The sequence below is a fragment of the Rhinopithecus roxellana genome, chromosome 5, assembly GCF_007565055.1.
Source record: "Rhinopithecus roxellana isolate Shanxi Qingling chromosome 5, ASM756505v1, whole genome shotgun sequence".
NCBI lineage: Eukaryota > Metazoa > Chordata > Mammalia > Primates > Cercopithecidae > Rhinopithecus > Rhinopithecus roxellana.
In genome coordinates this window covers 9,128,315-9,153,075 of record NC_044553.1, presented here as the reverse complement: position 1 = coordinate 9,153,075, position 24,761 = coordinate 9,128,315, and the positions used below count along the sequence as shown (strand labels likewise).

The following is a 24,761-nucleotide window of genomic DNA, read 5'->3' as shown; positions in this document are numbered from 1 at the left end:
TTACGCTGCTGGGCTGACTGCTAGGTAGACGTACGCAGATAAACTGAGACAATGACGCGGTGGGAATGGCCTTGTGGAGGGAGGAGGAGGAGCCGGGAGAGCCCAGCTTTGGTCCGGCGGCCACCGCCCCGGGCGCCAACGCGAACCTCAGGCCCCGCCCCTCGTCCTCCGGGTCCCGCCCCCGCTCTCCGGGACCCGCCCCTCGCTCGATGGGCCTGGGCCGGTGGCGCCTCGGCCGGCGCCTCCGTCTCCGCCTCCGCCCGCCTGTGCGCGGCCCTGCGTGAGGGGGCAGAGGCGGGGTGGAGGCGTTGGCGCTGCCACGTCTGGGCCGCGGTTCCCGACTGTCGCGCGGGCGGTGGAGGAGGAGGTGGGGCTGGCGCTGAAGCCGGATCCGGATCCGGTGCTGTGCACCCTGGTGGGGGAGAGTCCGACGCGCCTGGCAAGGAGCGCCGACCGCGGGGCCTCTACGGGTGAGGAGGGACCGGGGCCGGGGCTCGAGAGCTGGACCTTGTGTCCTGGGGGCTGGGGCGGGCCTGCCTTCAGGTTTATCTAACAGGTGTGACTGGTGCCCCGGCGAGACCCCGGGGGTGTTGTGAAGGAGCCGGGCATTAATCCTCGCCAGCTGGGTGCACATGGTGTGGAGCGCGGGTCCCAGGAAGTTGAACGCACGCGCGCCTGGAGCAGAGAGGTTAACGATGATGGCCAGCGGTCCGGCCATACGAGGGTCTTGGCCTGGCAGGACTGGAACTGGGACTGGGGTCGGAACTTCGCTTCCCAGACTTTGGTGTGGGAAATGAGACAGTTGGTCGCGCTCTCTGCAGCCATCGGTTTTGAATGGGCACGAATGTCCCAGGCCCCTTCTCTTCTCCTGTTCCCGGGCGCATCCCACGGTGGTCGGGAGCCACTGAGGCAGCTGCTCCGAAGACCACCTCCGCACCGACTAGGTCGGCGCTTTCCCCACGGTACAGAGGGACATCCTTTGTCTCCTTTTCCTAGGCTCCTACCTCTAGAAACACCGAGTAGTGTACTGTGATTTCTGTTGTAGGAACTGATGTTTATGTAAGCCAAACTAATTTAAAATTTTCATACAAAATTGAACGGACGATTATACGATTCGTTTTGTTAGGATAATCCCTCATGAACGAATCCTAGAATGGATCTCAAGAAATTTAGGCAGGATTTGCCAAATAGGGGAGAGAGCGCTAGCTGTATGGTATGATGATGTGAAGATTGGGGTCTGCTGAGGATGGTAATCGAGGTCAAGATGCGAAAACAAGAGGATTCTAGCCCCAGGTCACTTATATGCTGTGTTACCTAAGGGGCAAGTCTTGGGAGTTCCAGGTTCTCCAGCTTCCTCATCTGTAGACTGGGAATAACACCTAGATTGTAAAGGTCAAATAAACTATCAGAAAATACTTTTGAAAATTCATGCAGTTACAGTTTAATAAACATGGCCAGGTGTGTTAAAAATCATTAACGAAATAGATTCAGAATGGATTCTTGTTATCGAAATTGTTATAAAATGAATATAGAGGAATCCGAAGTCCGCCCCTCCCCCATTCACCTGTACTTAGAAGGTGCCCCAGGAGCTCTTGAGAAATACATAGGGTGGTTTAGATTTGGCCTTAGATTATGTTTTTAAAATTTGTAGATCGACTTTTAAAATCTTCATCTCCGGTGTCTATTACTTGTTGCTCTCAGTTGGTTGCTTCTAGCAGTAGCCTCTCTCCCCAATTCGTATTCCAATCTGATACCGAGGCTCAGAAGCCAAATAGTTGAAATTTTGTTTAAAAATATTCAATTGAGTGAAAAAATATTAAATTGACGTGATGACTAGTAAAAATGAATTTGGTGTATGTTTTCCGCGGTATTGTGGCAGTTTGGGAATTTTTTTTTTTCTGTCCTTCTGGATTTTCTGAAATGTGACCTACAAGTAAGTCTTATTCGTTATTCATTCACTAGGCATTATTGGGCTAGGGTTAGGCTTAAACGGGTCTTCTAAAAGCCCGCTAATTTAGCAGTTAATCAGAAAAGGTTCTGAGGAATACTTAAGGAGGGTTAGTGTTTACTATACTTTTTAATCTAAAAACTTTAAAGATCCTAATGATACGAGATTTTGCTTCATGCAACTGTGCAATTTTATTTGCAGAAATTTCCTGGTTTTGCAGTATCTGGGCACCTGAAGATGCTAAAAGATTATTTATGTAAAGTTACTTATTTAATTATGTTCTAAAACCCTTTGGAACTGGGTTTCAAGTCATATCTTGCTTCACCTTGCCCAGTACATTAGTTGGGCACCAGCAGAATTTTACCGTTTGAGGACAGAGTGAGCTAAAGTGGGCCTTCAGTATGGCTCTGTTTTGTAGAAGAGCCCATAAAAACATTTTTGATCTTAATTTGATTGCCTGGTTAATAGATTCTTATTTCAATCTGGAATGCTTTGTTTAATGTGACTAGTCTGATTCCCATTTTCCAAATGTAGGTTCTAAGTGCTGCTTATGACTTAATTTTTAACCCTTGTACAATAATAAGGTAGGGAATATATCTACTCTAGTGCATCTTCAGTGTAATGGTTAAGAGCAGAGTCTGAAGTCATACTACCTAGCAGGACTGGCTACGTAATCTGTAGTAATCCAAATTAAAATGCAGAGTTCTTTGTTAAAAAATTAAGAATTTCAAAACAGTGGCAGCAGGGTATTAAACTAAGTGCAGTGTGCCCTCTGTAACGGCACAGGTCAGGGGCTTCTGAATCTGGCCCTGTTGCCTCATTTTGAATCCTCACTCTGTTCCTTATTGGCACTGTAACCTTGAGCAAGTTACTGTGCCTGCTTCCTTATCTGTAAAATTGGGATAATGATACATCGTTCATTGTATTTTTAAGAGTTAACATATAGAAAGTTTTCATTGTTAGCCAATATTATTTATTTTTATGATCATTTGTGGAATAGGACTGTCTCTAAAGTACAAGAAAATATTAGTATTTCCTGGTTAAAACTTATTAGTTAAGGGCTTCATAATCCTAGTTGTTTTCCTGTATACTTCTTCCCTCTCATGAAAATTATTAACCCTATTTTTCATGTTTTCTAGACCACATTTTTATTGTAAACACAGACTTTATAGGAAAAAGGAATCTAGTTAAATGTGGTTAAGGTTGATTTAAATTCTCTTTTGAGTTTTCTTTGAACTTTGTATTTACAACTATGTTTAATAGCGTGACCAAAATGTTTAAATAGTGTGCTGCCTTGAGGAATTTACGTTTTTAATACTGTACACGTTTCACTTTATTAATAAATACTTAGCCTGTTTATCTACATACCTGAAAAACAATGTTGCTACCTACCTTTCAGATGAGAGTACACACAAAAACCTCAAGGATCCAATTTAGACAAAACATTAAAACACATGGATTCAAATTCATCTATTAAAAACTTGTTTCGGCTGAGCATGCTGGTTCATGCTTGTAATTCCAGAACTTTGGGAGGCCGAGGCTGGAGGATCACTTGAGGTCAGGAGTTCAAGACCAGCCTTTCCAACATGGCAAATCCCCAACTCTACTAAAAATACAAAAATTAGCCAGGCGTGGTATAAGTCTGTAGTCCCAGCTACTCGGGAGGCTGATGTGGGAAGCTGAGGTAGGAGGATCACTTGAGCCCAGGAGTTCGAGGCTGCAGTGAGCTATGATTGCACCACTGCACTCCATCCTGGGTAACAGAGTGAAACCCTGTCTCAAAACAGAATAAAGCAAAACAAAAAACCTATTTTGAATGGATATTAAACTTGTTAAATTTGAAATGACTGATCATCACAATTTCTGTATTTTCCTTAATATTGTTAGAACTAGGTATAGTGTGTGCAGCATAATTTGAATCCTTGTGTGTGTGTGTGTGTGTGTGTGTGTGTGGCCGGGGGGACCTCTCAGCAGTTTACATTATAAACTGCGTTATTCTTTTCTATGCAAGAATGCTAACTTTTGGTATAACATAAACATAACAGCCTGTCATTCTTTTTGCAGTCCCTGTAACCAGCACAGTGCCTGATTCATGAATTAAAATAAAGGTGAAAAAAATGAAAAAGAATTTATAAACTTGAATTTTAAATTTATTGCTAACTAGCATGTATCTTATTGAGTACTTGCTGTATTCCAGGTATTGCTAAGTGCTTGATTGCATACAGTCATGCATTTAATTCTCCCAGTAATTTCATCTCCATTTTACAAATGAGGAAACTACATTCTAAGAGCTTAATTACCTTAGTACGTATCACACAGTTGACATTTGAACACCAGGTCTGAATCCAAAGCTCATGCTCTTTCTATGCCTAGGTTTAAATCCTGGCTTCACTAGTTTTGTGACCTTGGGCAAGTTATTTAACATTTTCTCATCTGTTAAACTGTAGATAATAACCACACCTAACCTGTAGGATGGTTGAAATAAATGAATTAGTAAAGTTCTTTCAATAGTCTGGCACATAGGAAGTGCTAAGCAAGTGTTAACTTCTGTTGTTACATCACATCACACTACCTTCCCATAACTACTATATTGTAGCACTGCTTATATAGTTACATAGGATTACACAGGCAGAAACTTATTAGTTTAAGGAAAAGTTAAGAATATTAGCCCTAAAGCATACTGTGACTTATGCAATAAGGAACAATTGGGAGTTAGGTTATTGGGCAAATTGTTCTCTCATTAAAACATGGTTTAACTGGATATAGAAATAAGTTGGGGACTGCTTTTTTTGGATCTCTAATCCAAAAGTCCAACACTCCAAAATTTGAAACTTTATTGAGGGCCAACATGATGCCACAAGTGGAAAATTCCACATCTGATTTCATGTACAAAAAGTTTTCCATGCACAAAATTATTTAAAATATTGTGTAAAGTATTTGTGCTATCCGTATAAGGTGTATATGAAACACAGATGAATTTTGTTTTGACTTGGGTCCCATCCCCAAGATATCTCATTATATATATGCAAATATCCCCAAATCTGAAAAAAAAAAAACCCAAAATCTGAAATATTTCTGGTTCCAAGCATTTTGGATAAGGAGTACTCAACTTTTAATTGTTGGGAAGCATCTGTTTCTTTCAGCAATTCTGTGCTGCACAGAAGCCCCCTGGCCCCAGTTTTATGCTTTATATGATTTGTTTTTCCTCCTTCCTATCGTTACTTCTCTGCTATTTAGTCTCAGTTTTAAAACACTACAACGAGTGAGAACCTGCTCATTTCTAAATGTTCAAAAAAGAGGGGGAAATATCATGATCACTTTTCAATAGCATGAAAAACACCAGCTGTTTTTAAGCTGCTTAGATGCAAGTGAGAAACTTACACTATACATTTTAATTTTAATTATTTAATTTTTTTGAGATGGAGTTTCACTCTTGTTGCCCAGGCTGGAATGCAATGGTGTGATCTCGGCTCACTGCAACCTCCACCTCCCGGGTTCAAGTGATTCTCCTGCCTCAGCCTCCCAAGTAGCTGGGATTACAGGTGGCTGCTACCACACCTGGCTAATTTTTTATTTTTAGTAGAGATAGGGTTTTGCCATGTTGGTCAGGCTGGTCTCGACCTCTGGTGATCTTCCTGTCCCCGCCTCCCAAAGTGCTGGGATTACAGGTGTGAGCCACCATGCCTGGCCCACACTACAGATTTTTAGAAAATCGGCTGTGAAAACAAAATCCTTCAGTGTGTATCTATCATAGCCAAGGTAAAGTATTTCTGAGAATGCCAAAAAAAATTAATTTGAGCCTGTTCATCAATTATCTTCTATTCATAGTTCATTTAAAACAAAACAAAAAGCTACATGTGGCCAGGCATGGTGGCTCACATGGTAGCTCTTACATTTTTTATATTATGTTCTTGGATTTTATTATTGAGACAAGAAGTCATCTGTTTCAACAGGAAATTGCAAGGGGAAAAAAAATTAAAAAAAAAAAGTCATCTCTTAGTCTTACTTGCCAATAAAGAAAACTTTCAGCCATGCGCGGTGGCTCATGCCTGTAATCCCAGCACTTTGGGAGAGAGAAACTCTGTCTTTAAAAAAAAAAAAAAACTACACGCCCAATAAGTTTTCTTTTTCTTTGAGAGGGAATTTCACTTATTGCCCAGGTTGGAGTACAAAGGCACTATCTCAGCTCACCGCAACCTCTGCCTTCCAGGTTCAAGCTATTCTCCTGCCTCAGCCTCCTGAGTAGCTGGGATTACAGGCATGCACCACCACACCCATCTGATTTTTGTATTTTTAGTAGAGGCAGGGTTTCCCCATGTTGGTCAGACTGGTCTTGAACTCCCGACCTCAGGTGATCTATCCACCTCGGCCTCCCAAAGTGCTGGGATTGCAGGCATGAGCCACTGTGCATTGCTGAAAGTTTTCTTTTTTGGCAAGTAAGACTGATAGATTACTTTAAAAAAAAACAAAATTTTTTCCCCTTGCAATTTCCTGTTGAAGCAGATGACTTCTTGGCTCAATAATAAATCCAAGAACATAATGTAAAAAATTTAGGAGCCCATGAAAAGTCAGCTATACATTAGTAGCACAAACCCAGAGGAAAAACGTGTTTTAAAAGACCTGATAATAGCCGGGGGCGGTGGCTCATGCCTGTAATCCCAACCCTTTGGGAGGCCGAGGCGGGCAGATCACCTGAGGTGTGAAGTTCCAGACCAGCCTGGCTAACATGGCAAAATCCCGTCTCTACTAAAAATACAAAAAATTAGCCAGGCGTGGTGTCACATGCCTATAATCCCAGATACTCTGGAGGCTGAAGGAGGAGAATCACTTGAACCGAGAAGGCGGAGGTTGCAGTGAGCCGGGATTGCACCACTGCACTCCAGCCTGGGCAACAGAGTAAGACTGTCAAAAAAAAAAAAAAAAAAAAAGACCTGATAATAAATGGGATTTTATAGTTTAAAACTTACTAATTTAGTCACTTAGCCATTTTTTATCTGATAGTAGGCATGATTTTTCTATTTATCTGTAGTGGTGGAATTTAATGTTAGATTCAGGATAGGTTGCAGTAAAATATCTCGCATATCTGCTAAAGAATGCTTCTAATTGCATTAAATTAACTTTCTCAACAGTCATAATTTTCCTTTTATTAAATAAAATGACTTAATATTTACATTTTTATTTTAGACCTTACTAGAAAGATGAAACCTGATGAAACTCCTATGTTTGACCCAAGTCTACTCAAAGAAGTGGACTGGAGTCAGAATACAGCTACGTTTTCTCCAGCCATTTCCCCAACACATCCTGGAGAAGGCTTGGTTTTGAGGCCTCTTTGTACCGCTGACTTAAATAGAGGTAATGTACACAATCCTGTATAAAATTAGAGTTAGCTTTCCATTTTTCTCTATAAACATTATGATGCAGATAATTTTTAAAAAATATTTGACTTTTGGACTTTTTTTGTATAATACTTAGTTTTTAAAGTGATGGACAGTCGATTCCAATGAGTGTGTGTCATGGCTAAGACCAAATATTACTGTGAAATATTTAAAATGAGTTAAATATGACATCACTCCTTCCTAATTAAGCCAAAAAGATTTCTCATGAACAAAAATTAAATTATCATGTATAATGACACATAAGGAGGAATCTTAAGCTGGTTGGGGAATGAGGGTGGAAATAATTTTCCTTGAATAAGTTGAAAGGGTTTTTGTAGGTTTCTTTCTTTTTTTAACATGTAAATTCTTCAAGTTAACTTCCTTAAACTTTGGTAATTAAAAGTCAACTTTGTACTTTTCACAATTATCCTCTTTGCTAGACAGCCTGAAGGGCCTAATTTTGGCCTAATTAATTATTGAGTGTAGAAAAGTTAAGATTTTCAGAATTCCAGGTGCAGTTTCACATTAATTTCAGGTAACACTAATGAAATTCACTAGAAATTACAATTTTAAAGAGTGTGTAATCTTAACAGTGTTACTTATACTTTTTTTTCTTTTTTTTTTTGTTTTTTTCTGAGACGGAGTCTCGCTCTGTCGCCCGGGCTGGAGTGCAGTGGCCGGATCTCAGCTCACTGCAAGCTCCGCCTCCCGGGTTTACGCCATTCTCCTACCTCAGCCTCCCGAGTAGCTGGGACTATAGGCGCCAGCCACCTCGCCCGGCTAGCTTTTTGTATTTTTTTTAGTAGAGACGGGGTTTCACCATGTTAGCCAGGATGGTCTCGAACTACTTATACTTTAATTTGCAAATATTGTATTTGGCCATATTGTACCTTTAAGTAAAACCAAATCACATATTTGGGAAAATTTGGCACCCTTTACATTGAACTTAATGTAAAATATACATTGAATAACGTATGTTCTGGGTCTATAAACATTGGATATTAAGGTCAGCACTATTTAAAACATCTTATGCAGGCAGAAGCAATGGTAAAACCTGTTATTATTTTTGTTATATGTAGTAATTATAGAAGAATAGGGTTCACTTTATATTCTAATAATTAAAAGATTATAGAAAGTTCTAAAAAAAAATTGCCCATAAGCCCACCTGCTTAATATATTGCTTACTTTCATACTGTCTTCCTTTTGCTCTCGTAATTTGAAATCTGTTTTTCAAAACTAGGTTTTTTTAAGGTATTGGGTCAGCTAACAGAGACTGGAGTTGTCAGCCCTGAACAATTTATGAGTAAGTACTATAATCTCTTTTTCCTGAAATAAAGGGAAACATGATTTCATTTTTGTTTAGAGCTGTTTAATGCCCACTTCTGTTTTTGTTCAAATAGCTGGAAATTATTCAAAGAACAAATTAGCTGTTTTCTTATTTAAATTAATGTGGCTGAGTTGTTCTAGAATCCAAATGTACCAGTAACTTTGTTTTGCAAACTATCTGACTACTTTATTAGATAGTTACTGTACCATAGGACCTAGGTGTTAGCTCTAGAGGTTTTTCATTTTATATTGTAGTATTTCCCTTACTGTGGTTATATTTACATAAATTTCATTACCGAATCAAAGTTAAGACCATATGCTTTAAATTTATTTTGGGGTTTATTTGTATTGAAGTTTAAGGTTAGCAGGTATCTTAAAGAGTCAGTCCACCTGACCCTGTCCCCCTTCTTTTAGACATATGAGAAAATGGGAATTTAGAGAGATCCAAAGACTTGCCCAAGATCACAGGTAGTTATTGCTACGGTGAGGAATAAAACCTTAATTCTGTCCAGTGCTCTACCACTGCTTTTTCCTGTTATAAAGGAAATGAAGTATTATTATCATTACTAAATATTTAGTAATATTTAATAGCTGAGGACTTACAATTCTTCATTTCCTTATAATAGGTAATTTTTGTATTGAACTGTTTGACCCTCCTGAGAATGAGGACCATCATTCTGATTCTCATTTTTATTTTCATTCATTGAATTTATTTCTTTTTCCCATTTTAGATCTCTATCTGGAATGAGACTATTAGCCTCAGTTTTTATTCCTGAATTTTTCTTTGTGTGCACATCAATTAGATGAGAAACCATATTATTTCAGCAATAGTACTGACAATCCATTTGAGGGGAAGTATCTTTGCACCTATTTGCTATGTGACTTGGAAACGTTACTTGGAAACAGATATGTTTTACCTCCTTGCAAGGTGCTCTCAAAGCAAACAAGAGCAAGTCATGTTATCACAAAACACTTTCCATCACAACGGGAAAATTAAAATCTATTTTGTAAAAATATTTTGAAACCGAAAGACTAAAAATTCTAGAATTGAGCCATGTAAACATGCTCTTGTTAAAATGTGCATAGGTTTGTTATATTTGAATATCTATTGAGTATAAAAGTTAAAGAGATCTATTTAAAGTAAATGAAGAAACTGAAGTTTTCATTAGTCATGGAAGTGGCAATATCAGCCATTTACTTGTATTTTAAGTGTTGTTCATCTAAAATAGCTGTATTAGTCTTTATTTTGCTAGCAGATAGTTTGAATGTGTAGGTTATATTCCAAATGATACTAATTGCTGATATTTCAACTACTTGGTAATATTTTCTTTAGAAATGGAAGGTAAATTACTATAGTAAAATAGCTTTAAACATTTAGTAATTAAGTCAGCTAATCCTAGTATTTTTCTGGCTCTGCATAAAATTGAATGTCTACTGTGTAACAGTTTGTTGTCCAATTTCCACAGAATCTTTTGAGCATATGAAGAAATCTGGGGATTATTATGTTACAGTTGTAGAAGATGTGACTCTAGGACAGATTGTTGCTACAGCAACTCTGATTATAGAACATAAATTCATCCATTCCTGTGCTAAGGTATGTGCTGCTTATAAGTAAAATGGATGGGTATTTTCTAGCACAACTGACTGAGTTTCCATTAGACAAATCTGTTTTCTCACTGGTTTTTGGTGCTTCTTAGAAATCCCTTTTCCCAGTGTGTTCTGAGAGCTTTAAGAAAGAAAATGTATTAACAGTATGAATTGTATGCTAAAATTGTTCTGTAAGGTGGATCAATTTGGTATAGCCATAGAGAAACCAAACAATTTAGCAGTAATGCACAAAATCCCTAATGTTACTCTTAAAAAAACAATACTTTGAATATACTACATGAGCACAAATTTGTTTCCAGATGATAAAGGGTTCAGAATATTATTCTGTTTGAATTATGATACATCTAATGCATGTAGTGCCCTTTCATCCTTGAATAACTCACATAAAACAGTAAATAAAAAAAAGAGAGAAAACCTTAAGTAATTCAGTGAGAATAAGGTAGGAACACTTGGGATGTGTTCTGTGACACTTAAGAATGTCGGTGGGGTTTCTGTACTAGACATTAATTTTATTTGGATATCTAAAATAACTTTCTAGCAAGCAAGGAGTAGAATGATCGATATATTCATGAAAAGGTTACATTTTGGTGATGTTGATCAACATCCTAATATTTGTGTAAAGACAACGGGGTGGGAAGGTTGGGGACACAGCCAAAACAAGTTTAGGTCACAAGTTGACTCATATACTATTTCCTCTAATAAGTAAAAACATCTTTAAATTATTAACTTTTAATAGTAGTACTCTCATACTAGTAGGAAACAAACTTTTGGGCTAATCAGATTTGCCCTAGCTTCTCTGTCATATTTAAAAACAAAGGAAATGTTCAACTATTACAGAATATTCTATGATCTCTTTCTCATAAGTTGTAGAAATACATACTAAAACAGCCTTCACTGTATAATATTTTTTGCATTTGGTTTCTGTGAAGTTCAAGTTTACAAAATATACTTCTTATTATCAGTAAATTCTTACTCGTTTTAGCTAAAAACAAAAGTAAATGCTTACTCCTTTAAACATTGTAAATATTTTCAGAGAGGAAGAGTAGAAGATGTTGTTGTTAGTGATGAATGCAGAGGAAAGCAGCTTGGCAAATTGTAAGTAGGCAGAAACAAGGTAACCCTGGATAAATTTTGTTCCAATTTAGTTTCTTACCAAGATACTTGTTTGAAGTTCTTTTTGGCTTCATTAATTTTGAACTCACTCCAATAGTTTAGACTGAATTTCATGAAGAAATAAAGTATTATTATACATATTTTGCCTTAAAGTTTGAAAATTGGAAGCATACTTCTTCATAGACAGTAACATCTTGAAATTATTAACTTTTCATAGTAATACTCTCATACTAGTAGGAGATAAACTTTTGGGCTAATCAGATTTGCCTCAGCTTCTCTGTCATATTTAAAAACGAAGTGTTCAACTATTACAGAATATTCTATGATCTCTCCTTCTCATAAGTTGTAGAAATACTGAAACAGCCTTCACTGTATAATCCCCTATATGTTTATCTAAATCATTTAAAATAAATATAAATAAGTGGTATTGATTTATTGCCCTTTTATACGAACTTGCATCTTATAATTTTTAGTTTTTGAGACAGGGTCTGTTTTTGATGGCTCTGTCACCCAGGCTGAGGTGCAGTGGCTCAATCTCAGCTCACTGCATCCTCAGCCTCCTGGGTTCAAGCAATCCTCTTCAGCCCCCCAGTTAGCTGGGACTACAGGTGTATGCCACACCTGGCTAATTTTTAAAAATTTGTAGAGGTGGGGCCTCATCATGTTGCTCAGGCTGGTCTCAAACAGTCCTCCTGCCTTGGCCTCCCAAAGTGCTAGGATTACAGGTGGGAGCCACTGTGCCTGGCCTAAGAACTTGCTTTTTAACATTAGCTCTTCTGAGTTTTAAGGAATTAAAAAATATTAAATACCTGCTTATGTATCAGATGCTATTCTAGATATTTGGAATACTTCAGTGAACAAAACAGACCAATTTCTTGTGTTCTAGTCCATTTAATTTTATACTTTTTTTTTTTTTTAATAGATGGGGTCTTTTTCTGTTGCCCAGGCTGGAGTGCAGTGGTGCGATCACAGCTCACTGCAGCCTTGAATTCTTGGGGCTCAAGTGAGCCTCTCATCTCAGCCTCCCAAGTAGCTGGGACTACAGGTGCACACCACTGCATCCAGCTAATTTTTTGTAGAGACAGGGTTTTGCTATGTTGCCTAGGCTAGTCTCCAACTTCTGGATTCAAGTGATCCTTGGCCTCCTAAAGTGCTGGGATTATAGGAATGAGCCACTGCAGCCAGCCAGTCATACTTCAATCAAGGTCTTTTGGTTTTTTTTAAAAATAGGATTTTTTAGTCTGTTCAATCATGGGCAAACCCTTCAAATTTATATATCTTTTATAGTTTTTATACTCTAAAGCACTCAGATCCACACTTTAGTAACGGGTTTGGATTCATTAAGAAACTTTGTATAGATGACTTGCTTTGTTTCTACTTCATATTAATAAGACCAATCTTGAGTTAATCTGATACACACCTTCACAAATATTAAAGCAGCTTTAAAAATGATTAAAGAGCAAAGCTATTATGTACTCATTTTATGTGGGAATGTTGACTGCTCCTAAGTTGTTTAAATAGACTTAAAGAAGTTTTACCAAAAAAATTTGGTCATTTTTTTTTTAAATGTTTTCAGTGTTAACATACATCTTACAATTCGTTTTTTTTTTCTTTTTTCTTTTTCTTTTTTGAGACAGAGACTCACTGTGTTGCCCAGGCTGGAGTGCAGTGGCGCAATCACTACTTACCACAGCCTTGACATCCCTGGGCTCAGGTGGTCTTCCCCCCTCAGCCTCTGGAGTAGCTGGGACTTTAGGCATGTGCCATCATGCCCTACTAATTTTTATATTTTTTGTAGAGATGGGGTTTTGCCATGTTGTCCAGGCTGGTATCAAACCTCTGGGCTCTAGCGATCGCCTGCCTTGGCTTCTCAGAGTGCTAGGATTACAGGTATGAGTCACTGCACCTGGCCTTAAATTTCATTTTTAAAGAGGGCTTAGGGTGAGTTTAGTATTTGTCCTATTTATTAGTGAGCTGGAGATTACTAGATAAAAGTATATTTGACTCTAAGTAAAAATGCTTTGGTGATTTAAATGCTTATCTACTTACATGAATGCAATGGGAAAAGCCATAATCTAAACCTGTTTCTAAGGAAACTTAAGTTTTACAACATTAATTCATATTGTTACTAGAATCAATTTTTATTAATAAATGCTATCTCCTCACCCTCCCCCCTTTTTAAATTTCAGGTTATTATCAACCCTTACTTTGCTAAGCAAGAAACTGAACTGTTACAAGATTACCCTTGAATGTCTACCACAAAATGTTGGTTTCTATAAAAAGTTTGGATATACTGTATCTGAAGAAAACTACATGTGTCGGAGGTTTCTAAAGTAAAAATCTTTTAAGAAAATTGTCAAAGGGGCTAATGCTACAATGGTACACTCTTCCTAGAGTTGAAATATTTTGTTGCTGCAGCCGAGTGACCTCCATAAATACTGGACTGAAAAAACATTGTAATACTACAAGTATAATGACATTTAGAAGATTACTTTGGGCTGGTGGGACATGCTGTGAATTTAGATTACAGATGAATATTATAAAGGGGATGATTTTTAACCAAAGGAATATATTTTTAACTTGAATCTTTTCTTGCATTGTATTTTTCTAAAAGTTTGGCTTCATTTCTTGAGTATGGGTAATAAGGAGTTATATGTCTGCTATCTGTGTTGCTCAGTTAAAAAAGTATTCATTGAATAAGGCTGTTTCTTATCACATGCATAAAATTAAATATTTTTGTTTCAAAGAAACATCTCAATACACTTAGGGGTGTATTGTTTCCCACATACTAAGTCAGGGTGAATAAATTAGTTATTATAACTAAACATAGTCTAGTCCAACATTCATCTCAATACAGGCAAACAACCTGATCAGCCTTTTAAAGAAGTAGAAGAAATGAAAATTATTTGACAAGATTAAAACAATTTATATATTATACTAAAAGTTTATATAGTATAGTCTATGTAGATTAAAAAGTACCACTTGTCTTTTCTGTGAATTATAACTATTCATTTGTTAAAAACGCCTAAAAGCAATTATAGTGGGACATCTAAGGTCCTTTTTAAACAGTGAATTAGTAAACCTCAGCATATGTGTTTCTACCCTGATTTATTTTTTCATGGGTATCTGAAGCCTCTAAGTTTTTTCAAAAATGGAGTATCACAAAATTGAGTGAAACACAATACTTAAAAATGTATTGTACTAGATTTGCCAAATTCATAAAATGTTGATGGAAGCTTTACTTTTTACTGTGATTATAATGGCACTATTCTGGTCATTATCCTGTTTTATTTATTTAAATTTTTTAAAGTTGAAGAATTAAATACTTTAATGGTTCTAATCTTTTGCATTCCATGTTACATTAAACCTGTTCATATGAGTAGTCTTCTGTTAGAATCACATCTGTGCTTTTCTTGAGTCTGCTATTGAACTATTAGATTACATCATAATTCATAAAATTTTAGTTTTATGTGCTCTTTGTAAAACGAACTTGCAAAGAAAATACCAGTGTTTCTCACCCCATTGACTCACGCCACGCCATTTTGGATTTCCCTCCATGCAGCCAGCTATAGTTGGCTTTCCAAAACAACAGAAATCCTTCACCAAGAATGCGCTACTTACCTGCTTATGGCCTATGCAGACGAACTGATCTGTCCTTTGTGAAGCACAACAAAGTTAGTTCTGTCTTTTCAGAAGTCCTACAACCTTGGCAAAGAGTAGTTTTATCAGGTAAATCCTGGTAATTAAAAACCCATGTTAAAAATTAGCCCCCCGGGCGCGGTGGCTCAAGCCTGTAATCCCAGCACTTTGGGAGGCCGAGGCGGGCGGATCACGAGGTCAGGAGGTCGAGACCATCCTGGCTAACACGGTGAAACCCCGTCTCTACTAAAAAATACAAAAAACTAGCCGGGCGAGGTGGCAGGTGCCTGTAGTCCCAGCTACTTGGGAGGCTGAGGCAGGAGAATGACGAGAACCCGGGAGGCGGAAGTGAGCCGAGATCCGGCCACCGCACTCCAGCCTGGGCGACAGAGCGAGACTCCGTCTCAAAAAAAAAAAAAAATTAGCCCAAGCTGGGCACAGTGGCTCACGCCTGTAGTTCCAGTACTTTGGGAGGCTGAGGCGGGCGGATCACAAGGTTAGAAGTTTGAGACCAGCCTGACCAACATGGTGAAACCCTGTCTCTACTAAAAAGATAAAGTTAGCCGGGCATGGTGGCACGCGCCTGTAATCCCAGCTACCCAGGAGGCTGAGGTGAGAGAATCGCTTGAACCCAGGAGGCGAAGGTTGCAGTGAGCCGAGATCACGCCACTGCACTCCAGCCTGGCGACAGAGCGAGACTCTGTCTCAAAACAAAACAAAAATTATTAGCCTAGTTAAAGGTAAAACTAAATGCTTTATTACCTTTCTTACCACTGAACAATTTGAGGTAAAATCATTCACAAGGTTGGCACTTCAGTAAATTCCTTTAAATAGTGTTCCTAAGATATCTCTTAAATCTTCCCATAGGAAATAGAATTACAGGTAAGGTACACCATACAAAAATTGTGTCATTGAGAACAATGGTGATGTGTAGTTTTAGTTGAGTATGTTTATGATTTTTGAAGCCATATGGTGACAGTAAATGTAAATATGAAAAAATGCTACATAAAACACTTCTAAATTTTTTTTTTTTTTTTTTTTTTAAATGCTCCTTGTGGAGCAGGACTACCCCACAGGCAGTATACCCACAATAGCCTCTTTTTTTTTTTGAGACAAGGTCTCGCTCTGTTGCCCAGGCTGGAGTGCAGGGGCACAATCACCACACACTGCCGCCTCAATCTCCTGGGCTCAAGTGATCCTTCCACCTCAGCCTCCCATGTAGCTGGGACTACAGGTGCATGCCACCACACCCAGCTAATTTTTAAATTTTTTTTTGTAGAGATGGAGTCTCTGTTACCCAGGCTGGTCTCTAACTCCTAGGCTCAAGTGATCCTCCCGCCTCAGCCTCCCAAAGTGCTAGGATGACAGGTCTGAGCCACTGTACCTGGCCCACATTTTTTAAAGAGACAGTGTCCCACTCCATCACCCAGGCTGGAGTCCAGTGGTGTGATCACAACTCACTGCATCCTCCAGTTCCTGGGTTCAAGCCATCCCTCCTGCCTCAACTTCCCCAGTAGATGGAACTACAGGTGTGTGCCATAACACCTGGCTTTAACTTTTTCTGTGGGGTCTCACTATATTTCCCAAGCTGGTCTCAAACTCCTGGGCTCAAGTGATCCTCTGCCTCAGTCTCCAGAGTATCTGGGATTACATATGTGGGCTACCGTGTCTGGCTGTTCACATTTTTGAGCACTGTTTGCTTGTGAAAAGGTATAATGAAGTAGTTGTCATTTATACTGTGTCTGTTTTGTATATTTTTGTTTCATCAACTAAGATGCATTGTAACATATCTGAAATCTGGATATATTATCAATGGTTTGTCATAGTTGTTGTTAGCCATATATTGCCTTTTAGTGGTGCCTAAAATAATGGTGTAGTTGTGAGGTGATCTTAGATTTGATGAAGCACAGTATGCAGGTAGGCCTAATGGAGGAAGATGGTACTATAAAAGCAAGACGTATTTTTTTTTCCGTAATGACTGAAAGCTGTTCTATGGATGACCTACCCTTTCCTTTAAACACGATTCTCTTCACTTCCAACTCCAAACTTGCTCAACTAATCCTTAAAAATAAACTTGAGGTGGAATTTGAGGCTTGCCTGGAGTACAGACCATAATTTTTTTTGTGTGTGTAACCACAGTGTTTTAGAGTATACTCTTAAAGTGCTTCTCAACATTCAATGTTCATCCACTCTTAACTAGGAATAAATTTGGGTTACTTTTACCCAGTAGATAACAATCTAAGTAAAGAAGTTTTGAGGTATAAGCAGCAGTATGAATGAGCTTTTCAATATTTTGGAGGTATAATGGCACAGCAGTTTTAATACAACCACCAATCTTCACAAAATAATTTTAATACTTTGTGCCTGGGCTAGCAGCATCTTGCACTGTGACATTCCTATACAGACATAAGCATTTTATCCAAGTACAAATGTTAAAAGCAGAGTAACTTAAGCAATTGTATATACAAAGGTATATAGACACTGTAGGTTATTTTTCTTCTTGAATCATTTTTGCTGCATAGTAAACTGCAATTACATGTCAGTATAATGTTACTGATCTATAGAATACACTTTGAACTGTGAGGTATGGCAACTCCCTATGAGAGAGAGCTAACATGTAAACCTGAATATTTTGAGTGATTTTTGTTTTAGCTGCCACAGATGGGAAAGACAAAAAAAAAAAAAAAAAAAAAAAAATTCCAGCATTCGAAGACCCTAGAGACCTTACTTTTCTAATCAGTAATAAAAAAAAAAGGTCTTTCAGTACTTCTCACCTATTTTCTAGCATTCCCTTATTGGAGCACTGGTGAACGAAGAAAGAAAGAAAATACTGAGGTGAAGCTATGTTTGTTATGAGATTATGGATTAAATCAGTTATTAAAAAAAAAATCCGCCAGGTAACTGCTCATTTACTTTACATCAAGTTGAGATCTTGAGAGAGATACATATATATCTCAACTTTATAATTCAAGATTGCAGTTAAATATTTCTAATTCACTTGAATTACCATATTAATAAGACAATTAGAAACCTTATATTTTCTTAATACGGACATGCTTAACATTTTCTGACATTACTTCTAAACTCAGATGAAGCATAAAATCTCCCCACAACTGTTCTAAAAGTTAAGTGGTTGAGCTGGTAGCAAAAGCTATCATGGTTTAACATTTCCACCATAGAGTAGATACAAGTAAACAAAGGACACTGCTGTTTAAACATCTAATAGGTAAGAAATTAACATGAACCAATTAACTGAAATTAGAATACTGCCATTCCAGGTTTGAATACTTTCAATACTCAAGTTTCATATTTTCAAAATGAACAGTAATACAGTTTCCCTATGTTTTGATAACAATTTCACTATAAATTATGGGCCCAGATTACACTTTTAATGTTGGAATTGGGTGATCACTCCCACTTTAAATACTCTAGAAAATAAATCATGATTAAATTTATCATAGTTAACTATCACAAAACATCAGTGGTAATAAAGGAATCACAGAAATGGAATCAAATAGAATAAAGAATAGGAAGAGCTACCAGAACTACTTGAACATTAGGTAGACAGATGTAAGAAAAACAAACTTGTAATATTCCTATATGAAAGAATAAACTTAATGGTTTGTCTGCATTAATATTGTACTCAGCCGGGCGCAGTGGCTCAAGCCTATAATCCCAGCACTTTGGGAGGCCAAGGTGGGTGGATCACTTGAGGTCAGGAGTTTGAGACCAGCCTGGCCAAAATGGTGAAACCCCATCTCTACTAAAACTACAAAAATTAGCCAGGCATGGTGGCATGCGACTGTAATCCCAGCTACTCGGGAGGATGAGGCAGGACAATCACTTGAAACCGGGGAGGTGGAGGTTGCAGTGAGCCAAGATTGCGCTACTGCAATCCAGCCTGGGTGACATTAGAGACTCTGTCTCAAAAAAAAAAAAAAAAAAAAAAAAGAAAAAAAATATATATCTATATCTCTAGAGTACTCAAGATGATGAGAGTCCCTTTTCCCAGTGTTTGTGAGAGACTAATATACAGTACTGGGCAGGCACTTTAGTGACAACATAAAAATTACAGTGGATAGAAAAAGTGGAAAATTACCAGCTACAAATTATCAATAACAAAATCTGTTCTTTTGGCCAGGTTACTAGATTGGATATATGTATATTTATGAAACAAGTTTTTAAAACCTAAACTTACTATTATGAAGATTCTTTTAAGCAGAGTTTCTGCTAAATTAAGTATCACAGATTGTTATTACACTGTAAGAGATCTTTGCTGACCTGCCCAGTAGTGATCTATATACAGGAAAGCTGTGTTATCTGGAACTTTTATCAACTGGAATTTTAGAAAACCCAATGCAAATCTTGACCCCACTAGACCATTGCACACCAAAGGACCTAATCACAAAGCAGAATACTGGATGACAACCAGATTAACAATATGCTGTTTTCACAGTTGTAAGATAAGAGAAGGGAAGGGGAGGGAAATCAGAAGAGGAATATCACCTGGGTCAATAAGAATTAACTCTTAATTAACAATTTTAATTAATCTCTACTCTCCCACTATGCTGGATAAGAAAGCTTTTACTGTATTATCACATCATAGAGAGGAAAGCAAAACAAGTAACTTGGTATAATAGGGTACTTTGCATAGTACCTCTTGGTACCAAGGGAACATAGAGAAATCATTCCCATTAGTAAAGCACCTCAAGAGAGGATTGAGAAAAGTTAGATACAAAGGAGTTTTGTTTGTGCTACCCTAAAGTCATCCACTATAAAAAGTTAAAAACACTCCTCTCTTCCCTTACATACTTAAAATAGCAAAAGTGTTTTCTTAGAACTTTTATACACACAAACTAAAATATAGCCAAAAATCCATAAAGTGACTTTACTAAAGCAAATTATAGGGCAGATATGGACTAACTGAATGTCAAGAATGGATTAAAATGCCAATTTAAAATACAATAGAGTCTCCCACAAATCACCTTCCCCAAAGAAAAGCTTCTGTCTGAGCCGGAACAATCTCACAGAATCATTAAGACAACATAAAAGCGAAGAGTAAACATTCTATATTCCAAATATTTACTAATGTTTCTTCCAGTCTCATACTTTCAGTTTAAACTAATTTATGGCTTAAAAAGAAAGGAAATTACACAAAAATGTTAAGAACTTTTCAGTGTTCTACATACTAATTTAGAGGTCATGAGGATTTAAGTTTTTTAAAAACGATGCAAGGCACTTTTCTTTTTTGGGGCTTCATTTAGAAAAAAATGGTGCTACATTGGTTTATTAGATTCATTTAGAATCTAATTTATTTAGAATCATTTTGGACAAAGGAAAAAAGGGCTGGACAACTCTGAAAAGAACAAATACAACATTTGGCTTTCACCGCCAAAAAATGCAAAAAGGAAAGTCACTTGAAAATCTGACACTATCCTTGTTTTTAAGCACTTGGTACTATAAATGAAAACATTTTCCTTTTATCATTGAAACTGTAGTTTTCTTTAATATAGAATAAACAAATTAGGAAAGTAATAAGAAAGGAAGCAATAATTAGATCACGTTAAAGTAAGGACAGCTAATTAGGGTCATGATTTAAAGATTAATAATGGAACAAGAAGTATAAAAAATAAAATGGTAATTAAGCTATTAAGTTATACTAAAAAAGAAATGTGGCAGGTTCCTGCATTTTGTTAATGTTTCTGTAAGAGGCTCCATCATAAAACTGAACTGTAAAATTATGTTAAAAATGTAATATATAGAACAGAAAAATGAATTTTTAGCAAACCTTAGCAAATTCTTTTGTTATAAATTACCCAAACTTTATAAACAATCCCCCCATACTTGCATTTTGTTTAAAGTAATAACTTTATATCATACAAATAAACTTCAAGTATGAAAAGTGCATTATTGCAATAATACCTCTTTGCAAGTCCAAAATTCTTGGTTTATAATAAAACTTGTAAAGTGTGTGTGTGTGTGTGTTTTTTTTTTAAAGGAGTAAAACCATCAGTGCCATCTACTGCAGAAGTCCAACATCTTAAAATGTTGCTCAACAAGTTGCAGAGAAGTATGTCTGGAAGCAACATGTAATTGAAAAAAAACCTACTTATGTTTTTACCATTTTACATTATAATTGTCTCTTGTATTTTCTCCTTCCCAAATAGAAATTCACACTTTATAATGTTGCTCTTCAGTCAGCCATTCTGTGCAGTTGCCACTTGCATGTTTCCAAAATCATCCTCTTCTTCATGTGTTCTCTTCAAACTGCCTAAAAGTTATTGCATGAAGATTAAAAGGGCACTAAAATAAATTCATGTTAAAACGTTACAGCGAGTACAATTTTGTTATTCATTAAGTGATCATGTATACACTGTGAAAATTCCACAACTGAACTTATAGCAAAATTTAGTAAACTCCTTTGTTATCTACATTACCTAAATATTATAACTTTTTAATCTTCATGACAGATTTTCCTTCTCAAGTATTAAGTATGTCTTAGATATTGCATATAAAATAAATAATAATTTTTGAACTAGTGTGAAAACAGACCTTTTAAAGAGATAATACACAAATGTTTCGTCATCAAGTTCATTGTTTTTCAGGCACCATAAACATGTGACTTAGGGCATAAAATTTAGGAAATTAATCTTGTATTTGTATAATTTTTTGTAGATAATCTTTTTGCTTTCATAGAGGCTGTTATGAAGAGCAGCTGAAAATATTTTTCCACTGAAGCTATGGAAGTCTAGGTTGGGAGAAAGGAAGGCATGTAGCATATAAAGAGATTTTCTTTTATCTATTCTTCACATCAGCATCTGCTAGTACAGAAATCTCCCACATAGAATCAAAGCTATCTCTATATCCCCAAAAGTCATAATCAAGAAATTAGAATCTCAATGGAGGAAAACTTTAGGGAACAGTTAAACCAGCAGAGGGTCCGCTGTGTTTTTTGCCTAACAATGGCACGACCTTAAACTTATGCCCTATTGGACTCTTACATCATGGTAATAATAATGTTAATTCAGAGGGCACATTCTAATATGAAGAATGTTTCACTATAAAATTAATAAAGATAAAAATATAGTATCAACACAATTGAATGAGAAAAAATATCCTAGCCCTTAGGCTAAACCCAGAAGCTGTGAGTAAGTTTCAGATGAAGTGCTGTGCTTCTATGGGAACTCCAAACGACTACGGGTTGGAGGAAGAGTGCGTTAATCATCATGTCTTCCTGAGGAGATGACATATGAACCAAGAATAGGGAGACTAAATGTGACGCATTTTAGGTGGGGAAAAGACACACACAGGAAACCCTCAGTAGTTGTTTTCTGAAATGCAGACATAAAGAGGAACAAGGAGAGAAAGAAACTGAAAAATCAGAGGACTTTATGGCATTCTATAAACTTTTGTAGGAATGAAGCCAAAGGAGGCTTTGGCAAAGGAAAAATATCACTATTAGAAATATCTTTCATGGGAATAAGTCTGGCCACTATGTACAGAACAGACCAAATAACAAAAGTTTGGAGAGGAGGCAAATCTGGACCTGAACTAGATTAAGGTCACTATTAAAAAAAGGAAGGAATGTTAACAATACTGACAAAACAGACCCAAAGGATGTGGAAAGCAATTATTAGATAGATGTGGCGAAGGAAAGAAAACAGTCAATTAGGAAGTTGAGCCTTGGGGATGAATATACAGTCATATCACTCACTATAGGCAGTGCAGTAGAGTGCAATGAATTCTATACTTGTGGATCAGATTACCTATCCTCAATTTCCAGGTCAGTGCTAACTAGGTATATAAGCTGTTCTTACTGCCTTATATAACTGTTGGTTCAAAGGTTGAAGTGAACTGCAGGGTAGGAAAAACTGGAAATAAATTAAAAATACCTTGTGTGCTTTATTAGGAGAGAAACAAAGGTGATAAACACAGGTAGCACGGTCTTGGGAAAGGAAGATTTTGAGAGCATGCCTGGATTAACTTTGAAAATAAGGGGTTTAGGGTACTTCTGAAATAGCAACAGAGGGAGGAAAGGATGGAAATATTGATGGCAAGAGAAAAACAGCTCACATTAGCCACCCTACATGCTATATTAACCACCCTTTACTTTTAATAAGATCACCTAAGCATGTTTAGGGTCCCTTCTCCAGATTCTTCTTCTTATTTTAATCTTTACAACATGGATGTACTACTACTTAAAAGACTTACGCTTATTACAGTACACATTTATTCATTATAAAATGAATCCTTTTGAATTATCTGAGCTCAATAGTTAAACAAGTTTTCTAAACAATTTAAATTGTTCAGTGTAACCTGTAGCAAGTTCTCCACCTTTCATTATCTCTCTTCCCAAATTTCTCCAAAAAGAAAAAAATCCTTACCTGTGGTACCAGAATGAACAGATAATGACCTTTCTATCTGGAGTGGTGACATCATCTGTATTGTTAATTTTGCTAGGTAGATGGCTTCATATTCCTAAAAAAAAAAGTTAATTACCTTGAATATATATTTACATTCTTGGATACCCAAAATAGTGATTAATATGTACACTTTTGGTATTCTTCATCTGTACTGAAAACTCTAGTGCCATATTGTATGAAGATAAATGGAAGTTTAAAATTCCTGTCTCATAAATTCAGAACTACTGATAACACTGATAACTATAAATCAAGTCTGGCTAATAGCTTGCGCTAGGGTACTACATGCTGAACTGCAGTCAGTATGGCATTAGCTATAATGATCTCTGACTTCATCTGTTTAAAAATAACCCAAAAAACACCAAAAACCTAAATTGGCAATCTCAATAGTCCTCTGCTTCCAGTTATAAGAATAAAGGCATTTTTGTTTTTCTCTTTTCTGAAAACAAGGAAAACATTGGATGAAACTAGGAAATATCCATTACCCTGAAAATGAGAAGAAGGAGGGGAAAAGGAATTGATTACCAGCTAGGTCAGGAGAGCGGTTACCTTTACTGGAGGGAGAAACAGATTTGTGTTTGAGAAGGGGCATGAAAAAGGCTTTTGGTGTCCTGGTAAACATTCTGTTTCTGTACTTGGGCAATAGTTACATGGATGTTTATTTACATTTTATGCATTTTCTATATGTGTATTATAATTTCACAATAAAATTTTCAAAAAATAGAACCATACTAAGCTAGGCATAGCAGATAACTCCTCTGTGGGCCAGAATAGGCACAGTTCATAGCTCGCTAAAAAAGGTGACCTAAAATAAAACCAACAAGCCCTTGCATGGTATGACAAAGTCAGGAAATATGAGTGGCCTATGGGAGAAGGTGGGACATATTAAGGAAAATGTGAACATGTATACCTGCCGTTTTTTGCAAGCAGCAGGCTGTAAGTACGGTAAGGAGGAAGAGAAACTTGGTTGTATGTAGCCAAGCATCAGTTGATCCTGGATAGCTAAAAGTAAAGGCTAAATCAGCAATTCTAGCCTGGATATACATGAGAATCACCTGAGGCACTTTAAAACCTACATACCTAGGCCCCACCCTCACAGATTTTCATTTCATTGGCTTGCGTAAGGATTCCCCAGGTGATTCTAACATACATCAGTGTTTATCAATTTAAACAAAATAAACCTGTGATATAAGCTGCTCTGCTTCTTACTCACTGATTTATGCCACCAAAGGAACCTGGGAAAATTCAAGCTATCTGCCTTCCCCAACCACTCCTCTGGCCCCTTTCCCACAATTTTATTCTTGGGTAAATAGCTGATCTAAGACGAATACC

At 37.1% G+C, this 24,761-nt stretch overlaps 2 protein-coding genes across 3 annotated transcripts in view; one reads left to right on the top strand and one right to left on the bottom strand.

Moving 5' to 3' along the window:
• Positions 1-236: 236 nt before the first annotated feature.
• Positions 237-15,263, top strand: GNPNAT1 (glucosamine-phosphate N-acetyltransferase 1). 2 transcript variants are annotated; one of them, XM_030930992.1, is made up of 7 exons: positions 237-470; positions 4,013-4,056; positions 7,133-7,300; positions 8,564-8,626; positions 10,116-10,243; positions 11,291-11,352; positions 13,560-15,263. In XM_030930992.1, exons 3-7 carry the CDS (start codon positions 7,147-7,149, stop codon positions 13,705-13,707), a joined length of 555 nt encoding a protein of 184 aa, XP_030786852.1. In that variant the 5' UTR covers positions 237-470; positions 4,013-4,056; positions 7,133-7,146; the 3' UTR covers positions 13,708-15,263. The 2 variants fall into 2 exon arrangements, with proteins under 2 accessions (XP_030786852.1, XP_030786851.1); XM_030930991.1 differs by lacking the exon at positions 4,013-4,056.
• A 2,037-nt stretch (positions 15,264-17,300) lies between these two features.
• Positions 17,301-24,761, bottom strand: part of STYX (serine/threonine/tyrosine interacting protein) — a 51,717-nt gene continuing 44,256 nt past the window's right edge. Inside the window, exons 10-11 of the mRNA XM_010372070.2 lie at positions 23,394-23,487; positions 17,301-21,280 (exon numbers count right to left, since the gene is read on the bottom strand). Coding sequence (XP_010370372.1) covers positions 21,207-21,280; positions 23,394-23,487 — 168 coding nt within the window. The 3' untranslated portion in view covers positions 17,301-21,206. The remainder of the gene's footprint in view (positions 21,281-23,393; positions 23,488-24,761) is intronic.